At 32.9% G+C, this 17,840-nt stretch overlaps 1 protein-coding gene across 1 annotated transcript in view; it reads right to left on the bottom strand.

The window, feature by feature from the left end:
* Positions 1 to 17,840, bottom strand: part of AGPS (alkylglycerone phosphate synthase) — a 148,953-nt gene that overhangs the window by 43,790 nt on the left and 87,323 nt on the right. The window contains exons 11-12 of the mRNA XM_024122218.2: positions 13,466 to 13,593; positions 3,736 to 3,787 (exon numbers count right to left, since the gene is read on the bottom strand). Of these exons, the coding sequence (XP_023977986.1) occupies positions 3,736 to 3,787; positions 13,466 to 13,593 (180 nt within the window). The remainder of the gene's footprint in view (positions 1 to 3,735; positions 3,788 to 13,465; positions 13,594 to 17,840) is intronic.

The raw sequence follows: 17,840 nt of genomic DNA, 5'->3' as shown, positions 1-17,840 counted from the left end.
GGAACCGGGTTCGCGCCCCGGTCTGGGAAGATCCCACATGCTGCAGAGCGGCTGGGCCCGTGGGCCATGACCGCTGAGCCTGTGCGTCCGGAGCCTGTGCTCCGCAACGGGAGAGGCCACAGCAGTGAGAGGCCCGCGTTACCACCAAAAAAAAAAAAAAAAAAAAAAAAAGGTGCAAACTAGCTTTTTCGAAGGAAAAAAAGGGGGGTGGAGAGAGATATTTCTTGAGGAAAAATGATCACCTGCAGACTTTTTTTCCATTCATTTATTTTTTTAAAGTGAGAATCTGAATCTGTAATATTTATTACATTCTTACAGATTATAATAAGAAACTATATTACATAAAAGACCAAGTAACCATATAAATCTTAACCAAAAGCTAAGAGTTAGGTAACCATGCTATAACCAAACAAAGCAAAAAACAAACACAAAAAATGAAAAGCAGATGACATAGAGATGAACCTAGCAATCTTTTTGAGATCCTGGATCACAAGAGGTTTGTTTGGGGATTTTTTTTTTCTTTCATTGTAACCTGTCAGAGATGTTCTCTAGCATAATCAGTGTTTTTAAAAGATACCATTTCTACTGAGCCTGCGCGTCCGGAGCCTGCGCTCCGCAACGGGAGAGGCCACAACAGTGAGAGGCCCGCGTACCGCAAAAAAAAAAAAAAAAAAAAAAAAAAAGATACCATTTCTAGCATGTATAAAGTTAAAGGTAACACATCATCAAAATATTCACTTGCTGTCCCAAATGGAATTCATCCTACTTTAACAGCAACTGGAAACAAATATATAAACATAAATGTGTGAGTGTGTGTACCTGATCCTCATAAAAGACTTCTGGTCCACATATTTTTACACAATGTATGAAGATTCCAAATATTACTACTCCAATATGGAATAATCCTTAAGGGTATATGTTCATCTTATCACACTGAAATTTAAATGCACAACTTCTATTAACACTACTGTGAGTTAGTCACATATATCCCTAATACTGAGTTGACGTGATAGCCTGATGGAATATGCTTCAAGCATAATTATTGCAAAAGTGATACTAACTTTTAAGTGGGTCAAGTATTAATATTAATTAAGAGGATATTATTATCTTTTACTTATTCTTAAATTAATGTTGCCTACCGAACTAATTACATTCTAAATATATTCCAGCGATTGTGTTTTATTTTATACAGAAAACAACAAAGGAACTAGCTCCTAAATTTACTAGCTGGACAGTTTGATTAGTGAAGTTTGTTATTGTTATAGTGTTAATTAAATAATTTTAAAGGATTCCATAAATCCTTATGTTTCAAGGAAGTGCTCCAAAGCACTGGAAAAAGTCAGGCTTTGGGGTCAGACAGATTTGGGTTCAACCCCAGCTCCACATATAACTTGTGGACTTTGGCCAAAGTATTTAGCCTTTGAATTGTTTATAAATTGGAAATACAACCTTGAGGAATGGTTGTGTGCTACTGATAATGTGCTTAGCACTACCCTATATGCTATTCAAGATTTGTTTACCCTCTTTTGCTAATTTGATGATTAAGTCAATCAACGTGTAAGTGTCTGTTATGTGACAGGTGCAGGACACATAAAAATGAATAAGAAACATCTCCCAAATTTGACAAACGTTAGTTCACAGGGAAAATATGTAGATCGTTTCAGTGTACTCAATGATATATATCATTTCAATATACTGAAAATGTATCATTTCAATATAATATATTAGAGTTGTGTCAAGGAGAGGGGTGATAATAAAAATATTAACAACTAATAATAAGGCTTGTGCTTTGTTAACAACCAATACGGTACAAACACTGACCAATCAGCCATACAGTCGGTACAAGGTCCCAGACACCCCTTGCTGTGCTAAGAGTTATTTAGTTGGTTGATCATGAAGTCATGGCAGGATATGTAGGTGGGAAAGCTTCAATGAATACTGAGAAATCAAAAAGGTTACAGACAGCCAAGAAGCATGCTCAGATCTGTACTGCTAAAGGATCACACTGGTGGCCAAGTAAAGGGCAGAAGGAGAGGAGACACACTAAAGACTAGCGAGACTAGAACCAACATTAGAGCATGTTCCTAGGTACAGTAATGAGAATGTGGAACAAGGATGACAGATAACCAAAAGGATCTTTCTTTGAACCTACATTTAAATTGTTATAGATCCCAGTTATAAATAAAATCTGGCCATATCATAATTAGTTTTACATAGGTGTCTATGTCCAACATAGTTTACTATCATTATAGCATATAAATGGATAACACAGTCTTATTAATCAGATAGATACATGGCTCTCTTCAGACCTAGATCTCTGAATGCAGGCCAAAACACACAGGAGGCTTGGTTTTCATTTGATTTAACTATTTCATCATTTATAGGACATATTTTATCTTAAACTTTTATCAGTAGTATAGTATTTTGAAAGTAATTTACTTAAAGAAATAAAAGCTATGACTTAGAAGAATCTAATTTTAAAATGAACCCTTGATTATGTTATCAACCTGAGTTCCTTAGTTCAATTTCTATACAATTATGATAATCATTCTTCCCTAAATTAAAATCTAAGCTACTCGTACACCAAAGAAAAGCCTGCCTAACTTGGCCTTTAGTATTTATTATTGAGCAATCATTCTGGGACTATTTTGAGGGTACTTAAAGTCTATAAACTTAAATCCCAAACTAAATTTCAGCATATGGAAAAATTCAGAAGCAATAAAACTAGAATTGATAAGATGATAAATCGTGTCAGAAAGTTTAATACTTTAAGCAAAATAGGAAGAAAAAGAAACATGGTTAACTGTTAACTGAATTCTCCACCTGAATATTCCATGGTCAACTTAAACACAACCCATTTGTAATGTCTTTTCCCCAAAATCATCTCTTCTTCTAGACTGTCATTCAATCCACCAGTCAATCAATCAGACATCAGGAGTTGACCTAAACTCTTCCCTTTATTTAACCTTCCGCATCCAGTTGGCAAACTGTTCTTTGGAAAATCTATTTTTTACTCTCTATCTCCACTTCTGCTGCCTTGAACAAGGCCCCCAGTATTTGCCTCTTTAACCATTTCAACTCCTCCTCCAGGCTTGCACCATCCTAATCCATCCTGCATAATGCTAGCAGAATGAGCTTTCTATAAAGCTGATTTATTGTATTCCCTCTACAAAGATATCCCTCTGCTGACAAGATAAAACCCAAATCTATCCTGCAAGGCCCTAGTCCACCCATCCAGCTTTATCTCTTGTAACCACTTTCACCCTACAGTCTATTTGAGCCACAAAGAACTATCTGAAGAAGTTCAAACACGCCATTAAGGTTTTACAATTTCATATTTTTTGCTGATAAGTGAACAAAAATTTGGTAGGAAAGAAGAGACTGTCTCAGGCAAACTTCTATTCACCTTTTAAGATTTTGTCTAAGCATCATTCCTTTAAGAAGCCTTTCCCCACGCTCTGCCTCAATCTCAAGCAAAATCAAGTAGGATCAACCCCTCCTTCATCTGCACCAAGGTATCCAATGCAGTCTTCTTTCACATCACCTCTAACACTCCTGCACTCATTCATTTATACAATTGTCTGTCCTCATTAGACTGAGAACTTCCTGAAGGACAGGAGCTATGACATTTATCTTTCTAGCTCTGTACTCAGTACTCTTCCTGGCACATAACTGGTATTTCATAAGTTTTTGTGGCTTAGTGAGCAGATTTTTAAAGTACCATTCCTTACTTACCAAACTGAAATTGCTGGTTGTCCATGAGGCGAATAGATGCAGGAGCACATCTCTGTTTTAAAAAGAAAAAAAAAGTGATACAAATTTAATACGGTAAAGAAGGTAGACAGGTAGAAAATGAATGTCACCTTTCTGTATTTGAGATTAAGAGCTTAGTTCCTAAGGATACATACAGGAAAAAAAATCTTAACTTTTTATATAGTTTTATGACAACAAACAAAACATCAGTGACTTCTATAAAGTATTTGGAGAGGAGAAATCTATGTATATAATACATACATACATACACATGTTGCCAGATCTTTAATTTATCTGCAACAAGATCTGCTTCATGCCTAGCAAAGACCTGTGGAAATACCTAAAGGAAATATTAGGCCTCAAAGTGGATTATTTTAAAACAAAGCAGAAAACTTATATACTAAAATCAATGCCTAGAGCATTATGCCACTGATGAACTATTATGTGTCACTGGGCTCTTACACTCTTTTAAAATGAGGACGATGATGGTGGCATTTTTGTGGGCCAAAACACTTTAAAAATTTAACTGAGGTGTCTTCATAGATAAGGACTTGTTCTTTCTTTTCATTCCTCCTCATAATCCATTTTAAATAGAAAAACTATCAGACAATGTGCAGAATTCTAAGATCTTTCAAAATTACTTGTATGAAAACAGCAATAAAACTTGAAGCATAACATTATGTATCTAAAACATCTAAAACTGCACCTGTGTTATATTTATCTAGGTACACACTAAAAGCTGCAAGGAAAGAAAAATGAAGAAAGCAAATATTCAAATTAACTTTGTGATGCTACAACACTACCATACAAACACTAGCAAGGTTTAAGTTAGCTACAGTTTTTCCAAAGAATTTAAGTGAGCTTTACCCTAAATGGGATTTTTATATTCTATGCAACTTTTTAACATGGTTAAACTTTCACCAAGAAGCTGCTTTCAGACCACAAAATTTTGACTGTCATAAACTTTTTAAACATTTATCTTCTGAATAATATTTATCAATAAAATCTTTATCAGCACAATGTTGAGATCTATGAAAATAGAATCACCCAAAAGAACAAAACTTATAAATATATACCTTAACTGTGTGTTATAACATTTTTGCTATTATGTGCTTTTAATTGAACAAATACTTAATTTTATAAAACCACACATAATACATACTTTATTTTACCCAACAAAATGACTGGTTAGATTCTTATTTTGAACACTGTATAATTTATTTCCTCATCTTTGATACTAAAGGTGAGATAATACAATCTATATTTTTAAAAAGCCATTGCCAAATCTGAAGAACAATATTAGGTAATTTATATACTTAACAATAACCTATTGCGTTACATTTTATAGAATCCTATTGTGTACAAGCTGTTTTCATATGTCTTTATTTAATATAAGGAACAACTTTGTCGGGGTAGCAGAACTGGTATTATCCCCATTTTACAGATGAGGATGTAAGAACCAGAGAAACTAAAAGACATGCCTGAGGTCAGATGACTGTAAAACAGTAAAGACAGAACTAGGACCAAGATATCCTGACAGCTAGATGAACGATATTTCAAATACGCCACACAGCCTCAAAAAAAATAAAAAAATTAAAAAATTAAAAATCACAAAAGACACACACATACTTACACACACAGAGCTTTCAAGTCACATTTGAAACAAAAATTACAAGAAAACCCTCTTACTTGCTATTTTGCAGTGTTATTAAAAGTGTATTTATAAAATAAAATAAAAAATCTACAACCTGAGTACTTTCAAATCTTGGTATAAAGGTATCTTTGTAGTTGGGTTAATGCTTCTAAAAACATTACCAGTTTCCAAAATACTAAAGGAAAATCAATTTTCCTGAAACATTTTTATTAAAACAGGCACATCAACTTCAAATAAAACAAATAAAGCCTGAGTAGACCAAGTTTCTTTTCTTCATAAAATAAACAGAATATCATATAACATATGTATTTATATGTTTGGGCTTAAGCACACCAGTAAAATATGAGAAAGAATTCAGAGCCATTCTGTCATTATTAGAAAAAAAACTTTTAAATTCCTACCAACAACTTGTAAATTCCATCTCTTACTGCTACTCAGATTCTACTTCACCTGTATCTATAGCAGGTGTTATTAATGAAAACAACCCACATAGGCACACATATAACAGAAAATGGAAAAAAAGTATATTACATTTATAGTAAATTTCTAGTGGAATTCAATCTCTGAAACAACTAAAATACATTATGTAGGCCTTGATAAGATCTTAGTTTGAAAGACTATCCACAAAATACATTTTGGGGACAACTGGAATAATTGATTATAGAATGAATACTAGATGGCATTAAGAAATTACTGCTGGACTGACAGATATAGAGAACAAACTAGTGGTTATCAGCTGGAGTGGGGGGGGATATAGGGGTGGAGAAGTGGGAGGTACAAACTACTGTGTGTAAGACAGGCTCAAGGATGTATTTTACAACACAGGGAATACAGCCAATATTTTGCAATAATAATAAATGGAAAGTAATCTTTAAAAATTGTATAAAAATTTGAAATTAATTAAAAAAAAGAAATACAGGGGAAAAAGTACTGCTGATTTTCTTAGACATGATAATGGTATTGTGGCTATAAAAAGAACACCTTAATTTTCAGAAGATATATACTGAAGTATTTGGAAGTCAAATGTCATAATGCAACTTAATTTCAAATGGTCAAGGAAAAATACACAAATATGTAAAACAAACAGCAAAAAGTTAGTAATTTTTGCATATACAAGATGAATATACAGGTGAGCACTGTACTATTCTTTCAAAGTTTCTGTATGCTTAAAATTTTCAAATAAAAGTTGAAAAAATAAGTGAGAAACTTGCTTCAGGGCACTTGCTACATACAGCAACTGATATTCAATTATACTGAACATGATTTTAACTTGACAGCTGAGTTATATAAACTAGTCAGTCATCCACTGTTCCTATTTATACTGAGGCAGAGTTGATGATTACATACTAATATATCGAAAAAAGAATTAAAAGCTATAGAAAGCTTTTTGTATCTAGATAATAAATATTAAATTCATTTTCAACACTGACTTTTAAAAATTATCAAAATCAAACCAACAGCTTTAGTAAGTCTCATGTTTTAATAGTGCCACATTTTTTAAAAAGTCAGTGAATGGAGTTTTTCAGTTATTGTCACAAGTAAATTCTCATAAGCAAAGCACAGCATCAAGATTGCTTTAGATTCTCCAGCAAATAATCTGTAAATCACTATGCATCATTCTAAAAATACAAAGGAGGAAAAGTTTCTTAGAATTTTAAATCAGAAGTCATGACACCTAATTAAATAGGAGTCCTTATAATCAAAAAACCAAAATAATATTACTATTCTTAAAAAACAACACTCAAACTAGGTTACTATACTTACAGTTAAGATTAGGTTATATTTTAATGCTATAAAACTACTTTGGTAAGTTAAAAAAATTCAAAATAACTCCTTTAAAAGTTAAAGACATCACAAATTCTGAGAATTTGAGCTCTAAATTAAATCCCATGCTATACAATTATGCTCTGCTAGAGTATTCCATAGATGAGGAAAGGGGAAAAGGGTCCTTGAGTTAAAGTGACCCCTGGTGGTAGGTGATCAGAACTAACCTGAGAGGGGATATTTTTACCTAGAAATTTTAATGGTGGGTTAATGATACATTCAGGGTATTTAAGGAACACTCAAACAAAAATTGCTTACTTGAAGTGGAGTTAATGAAATAACTGATTTTGTTTTTATTATGATAAATGCACTCTGACTAAAATCGCTCAGGTCACCTGCTTGTACTTTACACTTTAGTAAATAGTCTAAAAAAATCATATGAGAAACTCATATGGACTAATAAATAAATATCAATATCTTTGTTTTATCTGAGCAAAGAAGAAATAAATAAACCACAGTGACCTCAAAGCATGGGTATAAGACTGACTAAGTCAAATTGCTGCCAATTTCTTCCCTTTAATGACGCTACAACCAGGAATTTACTTGAATACGTAACCTGAAAAATAAAAAACAACCACTCTAATTAGTCTTATTTACTTAGTAGAATTCTTGGCACTAACTTAAAAAGCAACCTCTTTCTCAATCTAACCATTTTCTCCAAAAAAAAAAACAGTCCCTATAAGAAACACATCAAAAGATTTCTGCAAAATTTGTTTTTATGGAACTAAGTCATATTGCTTTCTTGTCACAGGGAAAACCAGAACTCGCACGTCAGATGAGACACTTTGTTCGAGGAGTTATCTTAGTTTACCAGCTACTGGCGAAAGAAATTCAATATTAACATGTTTCATACGTCTGCATGATTTCTTCTAACTTCATAAGGATAAACTATAAAATATAAGCACTGAGTGGCAGTCCTATATCTCTGGTGTCTTGGTTAAAAAATGAATAACCTTTGAATTGAAAAGGTTTGTTTCTTCAAAGAGTAAATCAAACTTTCAGTATAGACTCTGGAATGGCCCTAGTTCCTGACCCTTAAAACTATTCTGGAGATAGTCTACTAACATACTGTATCAGAAGCTAATGCTTCAATACCAAACCCCTTGTACACGTCTATACAAAAATTTAAGCACAGAAAATTTTATCATGATATGCAGTATCTTTGGTGACTGTTAGAAGACAGAAACCATGTCTATTTAACTTACATAATATCAATTGCACTATGTTGGATATAAAGTTAAAAGCATACTCTCCCACATAAAAAACAATAAAATAATTGATATTAATTAATAAATTAATTTTAAAAGTTCAAAAAAAGGATATGTAAAAGAAGAGAATTCTGTTAAATACCAATTTCTAGGTATAAAAGCTTAAAATGTAGACAGAATTAGTTCTTCCTCTAATAATAAATCAGAAATGACACCACAGATGAAATCATGCAATATTTAAGGCTATTGGTAAACTGGTTAATCCCATTAGAAAGGATATACTGGCTTATAGCCAGGAATCTACATTGTAAACAAGAACTTTTTTAGCAAGAGAATTATCTCTTGGTTTTAAAGAATGAAACACATACATAATACAGGGTAGATATTTCCCTCCACTTATGTTAAGGGAAGGGGCAAAAGTTAATGCCAAACAGTCTCTTGGTCAAAACTGTACATTTTCAGTTTAGTAAAGGTGTAATGACTAGAGCATGTCTCATAACTGTCCTCAAGTTTGATACATTTTGCTGGATCACACAGTAAAGAATCCAATTAACCAAACATTTGGCTAGGTTATTCTCTCTGCTTCAGAGGGAGAAAAACATGACATCAAAAAATGATTTAAAATAACAATTCCATTTTCTATATGTAACAAATTATCTCCAAGAATTATCACTTAATATAAATAAGCTTTAAATGTTTTACAATATAAGTGCTAAACCTAACTCCTTTCAATTTATTTGAACCCCTACAGGATAAATCAAGTTGAAAACAGAACAATTCAGAATTGAGATATAACAGTCTGAAGTGTCAGACATGAACTATATACATCTTCTGAAATTACGGTCTAAACTCACTAGAAAAAAATACCCTATCAGTGTAAAATTGTTTAAAATAAAAGTGATGGTAGGTAGAAAGGGCCATCCCTTGTCAAAAGAAAAAGCTGCCTTTTAATCTGTAACTCTAAAAACCTAGTTCTGATACTGAGAAATACAGTTTTCAGAGGAATTTGTATTAATCCATGCCACATACAGTCAATGTTTCCTCATAATGGAACAAATTGGTCCTCTCTCAATACCACAAGGCGTAACTCCTAAGTTTTTATTGGCAAATGGTGGGGGAAGATCCCAAACTTTAAAAATTGCCTTTGAACTTGTTTCAACACTCCATGTTCCCTTCAACCCTTGTAAAAACATACTTGCCATTTTAAAACAAACAAAAAAGAGAAAAATAAAATATTATATCTGACACTGGTATTCTGATTTAAAAACACAATTTTCCCCCCTCTTGAGAGGCTACAGTAGGAAATTTACTCTCTGAGAAAATCTTAAAAGCCACTTACCCATCTACTGAGTAAAGCTGGAGATTCTACTGGACTGCCACTTATGAGATAGAATCACATTAATCTTCCACTAAATATTCCTTTCTAGCTCCTCACAAGGCAGTGAAGTACTGAAAGAGGACAATTCCTCACATGGACAAAGGTCAGATGAGTGATCTTAGTAGAATCCTTCTGCTGCCAGTATAAAGTTGCTTTATTTATTTCCTTCAGTAAGAATAGTGATAAAAATATACACAGAGCCCACTTAGCTATCTGTGAACAATCATGTCCACTCCTTTCCAAAAGATACTCATCCAAAAGCAACTTGAGTCTGAAAATAGTGCAAAAATAGAAGTGCTATGAAATGACAGTGAGGAATTACAAGCAGCCAACTCATTACTCAGTCAAGAATTTGGCACAATCGTAAACCATGTACCATCTATTTTAATGGATCTTAATTTTCTTGCTATCAACTGAAATTCCAAATCACAAATTGAACAATGACTAGTGCCAAAACCTGATAATTTTCTCAATTTTTCTGCTTGAGAATACTGTTATAAAGCAGGGCAGCATATACAGTACCATTCTTGACACATGAGATTTGTATACTCTATATACTAATATATAAATGTCCCTAAACATAATACATTTACCCATTTCCAGGAAAGGGAATGCCTCTCTATATGTGGAGTATAACAAGAGTAAAAAATGCAGGTTCCCCAAACAGTGGAATATTTCCAAATTCCAGTAACTATTCTTAGCAACTGTTTCATTCGTAAGAGCAACATTTGAGAATGAAATATTATCTGTCTAGACTTTTCAATCAGTTTCAAGTAAGGCAAGCTTTCCAATTACATGGTATTTATGCCTCTAAAAATTATCTATTACTAATTACAGAGAACCAAATTATTAAAACTATAGATTAGAAAGGAGCTTTCTTTTTGACCTGGTTTTTAACCACAGGGTGGCACTTTCTATCAATCATCACCTTTATTTATCCCAAGATATATATATTCAATATAGTTTTGTGTAGTGAATTTAGATTATGGTCATATTGTAAATATCCAAAGAATTTTTTTTAAAAAACTTTTATTGATTTATGCAAAGATGAAGAAAAATGTTACCACCTGCCTTTCATTATCACAAGTAGCTCTTATCTGTTACTTTCTATCAGGAGCATATTAAATTGTAACAAAAACTGCATCAAACTGCACCAACTATTTATGTTTAAATTCAATATTTCCAATTTTAGTGAAATTATAAATTAAGGATTTTGACATATTTGTACACCATTTCTCATTAATGAAACCTAAGACAGATTTACATGTGAGTATTTTTAATGCGGAAAAGCAGATGGAGCACTCAGGAAAGCATAAAATATGTATACTTCTATTCCAAAGATCATGTAACAACACTTTTTAACAAGTCTACTAAATCTGTGTTCAACAGAGTGGAGGTATTGTGAAGGGGCAGAGTTGGCCAACATAGACTGAGTGTGTACTCATTAAGATCTTTTGTTAAAAATACATACAAATGTATTTTTATAAATTTTTATAAATTCTATAATTATTTTAAAAATCTAATTTGGCATTCATGTTTATTTTGCCATAAAAAAAATGGAGGCAATAATGGTCAACTAAAAACATGTCATTCAAAACTTGAACAAGAGGGACAATATAAACTGTATCTTTAATAATAAAGCTTTTCTTGGAGGGGATATAGTCAAGCTTGACAAAGATGAAAAGTAAATAAAATAAAAGTACTTAACACAAAGAATGAACTACAATACAAAGTGAAAACACTAGAATTAAAAAAATCTCATTAAGGAAGATTTGAAATTAATCAGAAAATATAATTTATTTATGGAAAATATTTGCTTTTATTTTGATTTTTAATTGGTGAATTTATGGTTATTTTCTTAAAAAGAACAAAAAAACCCTAGTTTCCCATTCCTCTAGGAATGAATTCACAGGCAAAACCATAAGGCTCTTCAAGTACTTCTTTTGTTTCTTAATACCTGAGGTATCTTAAATTCAAAGTTACTTCCTTGGCCTTTAAGTGATGGAAGGGTTTAGCAACAAGTTATCAGAACACACGTGAACTTTACCGCTCGGTGCTCAAATATTTACATCTAAAACTTATCTCCACTGCTTTACTCAATAATTCTACTTTTAAATATTACTGCCATCTTGTTATTTTAGCAAACATAGCATAATACTAGCTCCTTAACCGTAACATAATATCCTCAAAGTTCAAGTGAATTAGGAGCTCTTAAGGATTTCAACCACATCACTTCTGCATTAACACCACCAAAGTAACCTGCCACAAGTTCAAGAATGTTCATTCCATGACTATACATCTTTTAAAACTCTCCCTTTACCTAGGAGTAAGACAACCAAGATTAAGGAGCCTATGACTAAATCGTGATGGGGAAAAAGCAATCTAATGATAAGTAACTGAAGCTACTTGGAAATTATAAAAATTACCCTTCTCAACTGTTAGATTAGGTGATCATATAGTTGGACTTTTTAAAAGTGAGAAACTGTAAGAAAGAATGAGTGTCTCAGAAGGCAAAACTGAGTGTATGGAATAAAGAGCACTGGAAATGGTAAATATGTGGGTAAATATAACATTTTTTTTTACTCATTTTATATTTTTTTAAAACATTAATAGTGGTTTGGTTCTCTTGGAATGATATGAAGATGAGACTCAGTACCTTACAAAGTCCGCAATGAAACGGAGTACTTGCTAGATACCACTCTTTTTCCTTATCAGATCCTCCCTCCACCCTACTCTGAATACCCAGAAGCTGACCTATATGGGTCACATCAGAAAGCTCCCTTGCACTCAAGATTCAAATTGGGTATAGCTGATGGGAAGTATTAAAGAACTCTGAGTTTGGAGAAAGCAAGAAGAGAGAGGCTGGAGTATATTCCCTTGACTTCCTCCCTGCTGGGAAATGTTGAAGTAAGAATTTTTTCACAAACCATTATAGTTCAAACAATGAACCAAATGTCTAAAGAAATGCAAGAATTCCCACACTGATACACACAACTAATGCAGAAATAAAATTACTTGGCATTATTTAGTTTTTTTAAAACCCTTGACAATATATGCCTTTTTTTAAAGAAGGGGAAAGTGGGAATTCTTCTTAGCTTATATCTAAATATCTTGTACTATGTTATACTATATTATATTACTTAATTTAAGATATAGCTTAGGAAATATTAAAAAACAAGTAAGGCCTAGTAGCAGCACATTCTAAGAATTGATAAAGTTTAATTACTTATGTTTAATTTCTGTATTTTGGGGCCATTAATATTCAGCCAATTATTTTAATTTCAATAAATATCTTAAGAAAAATGCAATATTACTGCAATTAATCACAAAATATCTTACCCAAAAATAACTTAAGAAAACATTCAATAAAAGGCAGAGACATTTGAAGCCATCAACTCAGGTACATACCTTACCTTGTCTTAAAATTGTACAGCATTCTTTAAACCAAGAAATAGGTGTATAATTACTCAAAGAAATAGCAACTGAACTTAAAGGGATGATTTTACAACATTACCTTTTCATACAGAACTGGGTAAAAATCACAAATATAACACAACTAAATATGAAGATTATATGTGACATATCAAAATCAATTATGCAGCAGAATTTTAAAAATATAAATATATATGGGTGGGTTTTTGTTTTTACCTGTTTTGCAATTTCTCTTAAACAGGCTACTCCTCGTTCAAAATTAGGGAAAGCTACTGAGCCGTACTTTTGGTATTCAGGGATTGGTCTGATTTTTATTGTAGCTTCTGTTATCACACCAAGAGTTCCTGAAAAAGAAGGGAGAATAATCCAATATATCACATGCCAATTTTCTAAATCATATTTAAATCTACTTTACCTATTTATTCTACTAATTTATTCTATTAATCATATTTAAATCTATTTAATCTATTCTATGTGGGGAATAATGGCTACTCAAGTCCTTCTAGAAAAACATCTAAGCAAATTTTATAATTTCTAAAAAAAGGTTTTGGAATACATTTTTCTTAGTTATGTATAAATATTTTAAAACATTTTTAAGGTAACCTTTCTCCAAAGAGGTTAATTTTAAATAGTTTTTAAAGTATTACAACTTATTAAAATTTAAATCTGAAAAACAACAGGTTTTTATATCTCATATGCATTCAAACAAAAGTATATTTTGATAGTTGAACCTATTTTTACTATGACAACAATTTATTGGGGCAAAAAGAATCTAATTTTCTATGAGAATTTAAGTTGACAGAAGAAATTAGAGAGACTATTACACTTTGCCTTTTTTCCTAAGAATTCATACGAAGAAAAGATAAAGGCAATATTAAGATGCCCTTCGAAGAAAAAAAAAACGTATTTCAGAGACAAAATAGTTATAAATAGCTAGCAGAAGAGGACCATCAATGAAACAAATGTCCTTTTCTTTATTACATGGAGGAGTGGAGGACAAATCAGAGAGGAAAAATGCAAGTTAAATATAACTACATGATCTAAATAGCTATGCTAAAATATTTGAAGAGACATAATTAAAAATAATTGCATTCAAAAAGCCAAGCTTTCAAAGTCAGTGCTTTCTAATGTACAAATGATATGAATTATTATTAATACTATTAAGTAAATTTTCTGAGAATCATGAAAAAAAGAACAAAAGGGAAATCCGAAATTATAGAACTTAATTACAATACTAGAAATAAGTTAAAAGCATCACAAAAATCAATGCTTCCAATAAATTTATAATATACCTAAAATAAAATGTTAATATATAATACTGTAGAAGATTAAAAACTATGAGTCCACAAAGAGTAAACTACATTATATCACAATATGTTTGTCACATATACAAATGATTTTCTACTTAGATAGCAAATACAACCCTATTATGGTTTGTAAAATCACAAAAGCTCTGCAAAGTTGGCCTGACTAATATTTGAATAAAAAGATAGATATATCTTGTACATTTTAAAAGATAGTAAGAGTGACTAGACTTTCTCTTTTATTTTAGCATCTTTATTGAGATATAATTCACAGACCATAAAATTCACCTATTTAAAATGTAAAATTCAATGGTTTTAAACTATTTACAGATATATGCAACTATTACTACTAAGTTTACAACATTTTCATCACCCCCCAAAATAAATCCCATACCCATTTTCCCCACACACACCTCAGCCTTAGACAAACACCAGTATACTTTGTCTCTAGAAATTTGCCTATTCTGAGCATTTCATATAAAAAGAATCTTACAATATGTATCCATTTGCGACTGGCTACTTTCACTTAAATGTTTTCAAGGTTCATCCATGTTGTAGCATGTACTAAGTACTTCATTCCTTTTAATTGCTGGATATTATTCCATTGTATGGTATGGACATTTGGGTTTCTACTTTTTTTTTTTTTTTTTAAACTCTATTACCAGCTTGTTATAAAAGGAAGCAACTCAGGAACAATCAAACAGAAGAGATGCACAGAACAAAGTATGGGGGAAAAGGTGCAGAGTTCCCAAGCCCTCTCCAGATACACCACCCTCCCAGCACCTCCATGTGTTTACCAACTCAATAGTCCTCTGAAACTCATAATTTAGGGATTTTTATGGAAGCTTCACTACACAGGCATGATGACTAAACCACAGATCATGGGTGACTAATTCTACTTCCAGCTACTCCTCTCCTCTCCTTTCCTCTCCCCTCCCCTCCCTAGAGGTCAGGGGGTGAGGCTGAAAGTTCCACAGGTTTCCATATTTTGGCTACTATGAATAATGCTACTACAAATATAGGTGTACAAGTTTGTATGTGGATATATGTCTTCCTTTCTCTTGGATAGATACACGAACTATCTTAACTTCAAAAAAACCTTTGACCCTATTCTATGTAACACTCTGCCTCAGCTACCTTTCTTGAGACTAAGTTCTAGGCAAGTGCAGCTAAGAGGTGAGGAGGGGCTTACTTCTTGCACCCAGCCTAAATTGGTGGGACAGAGGCTCTACTTTGAGTGATGCACTAAGTCTATGGTCCCAACCCTTTGCCCTGGCTTGTAAAGGGCTGGTATCTTGCCAGGAGAAGCAAACCAAGACCTACTTTCCTTCCTCCTTCTCCCCAGCACTTAGTTTCTAAAGTAAGGGTGTCCTCAGAGAAAAACATGCCACTGTCCCCACACCCACCTCCACAGCCTTAGCTCAGAGATTGTGCCAGAGGAAGAAATACGCCATAAAACAGCTCCCAATCTTTTTTTCGAAGATTATTTGCAACAGAGCATGAAGAAGTTCAAGAAGTTTCAAGAATACTCTTGAAAACAGTGGAGGATGTGGTAAAAGGTAATTGGGAAGACATAGATAAATTTATTGGAGATATAGGCAAAATTGCAGGCCAGCTGTTTGTCTGGTAGAAACCTGGGGATACTGGAAGTCCTGGGTACAGAGACCAGGCAAGAGAAAAAAATAAAAGACATAAAAACTGGAAAGGAAGAAGTAAAACTGTCTCTATTTGTAGACGACATGATTTTATATATGGTTGGCTATACCATGCCATTTTATATAAGAGACAAACATCTGCAAATTCTGGTATCTGCAGGGGTTTCTGGAAGCAATCCCCTGCAGATACTGAGGAACAACTGTACAGAAAACCCTAAAGAGTCAACCAAAAAACTATTCAAACTAATCAACAAATTCAGTACAGTTGCAGGATACAAAATTAACATACAAAAATCAGAAGCGTTTCTATACATTAACAGTGAATTTTCTGAAAGAGAGATAAAGAAATTGATCCCATTTACAAGAGCATCAAAAGCAATAAAATACTTAGGAATAAATTTAACCAGGGAGGTAGAAGATCTCTACTCTGAAAACTAAGACACTGATGAAAAAAAAAAAAAATTGAAGACACAAGTAAATGGAAAGGTATCCTGTGTTCATTCATGGGTTGAAAAAATTAGTATTGTTAAAATGTCAGTACTACCAAAAGACATCTATAGACTCAATGCAATTCCCATCAAGATTCCAATGGCAATTTTAAAGAAAAAAAAAAAAAAAAAACTCCTAAAACTTATATGGAACCACAAAAAACTCCAAATAGACAAATCCTGAGAAAGAAGAACAAAGCAGGAGGCATCACACTTATTGATTTCAAGCTATACTCTAAAGCTATAGTAGTTAAAAGAGTATGGTACTGGAATAAAAACAAACAGATCAATGGAACAGAATCAAGAGCCCAGAAATAAACCCAAGCATGTACAGTCATACAACATTTGACAAAAGGAGCTGATAGTACTCAAAGGAGAAAACACAGTCTCTTTAATAAATGGCACTAGGAAAACTGGACACTGACATGTAAAAGAATGAAACCTGACCCCTACCCTACACCACTCAAAAAAATTAACTCAAATGTTTAAAGGCTTATATGTAAGATCTGAAACCATGAAGCTCCCAGAAGAAAACATAGGGGAAAAGCTCCCTGACATATGTATTGGTAATGATTTTTTGGAACTCACACCTGAAGCACAAGCAACAAAATAAAAAACAAATAAGTGGGACTACATCAAACTAAAAAGATTCTTTCTGCACAGCAAAAGAAACCATAAACAAAGTGAAAAGACAACCTACAGAATTGGAAAAAATATATGCAAACTATTTATCTGATAAGAAGTTAATATCTAAAATATATAAAGAATTCATACAACTCAATAGCAAATAACAAATAATTCAATTAAAAAAACAGGCAGGGCTTCCCTGGTGGCGCAGTGGTTGAGAGTCCGCCTGCCGATGCAGGGGACATGGGTTCATGCCCCGGTCTGGGAAGATCCCACATGCCGCGGAGCGGCTAGGCCCGTGAGCCATGGCCGCTGAGCCTGCACGTCCGGAGCCTGTGCTCAGCAACGGGAGAGGCCACAACAGAGGGAGGCATGCTTATTGCAAAAAACAACAACAACAACAAAAAAAAAAAAAAAAAAAAAAAAACAGGCAAAGGACATGAATAGACATTTTTCCAAAGAAGATATACAAATGGCCAACAGGTACATGGAAAGATGTTCAACATCACTAGGGGAA

This window comes from Physeter macrocephalus, chromosome 2 (genome assembly GCF_002837175.3).
Source record: "Physeter macrocephalus isolate SW-GA chromosome 2, ASM283717v5, whole genome shotgun sequence".
Taxonomy (NCBI): Eukaryota; Metazoa; Chordata; class Mammalia; order Artiodactyla; family Physeteridae; genus Physeter; species Physeter macrocephalus.
Note: the sequence above shows the minus strand (reverse complement) of the source record. Positions and strands in the feature narration are given on the sequence as shown.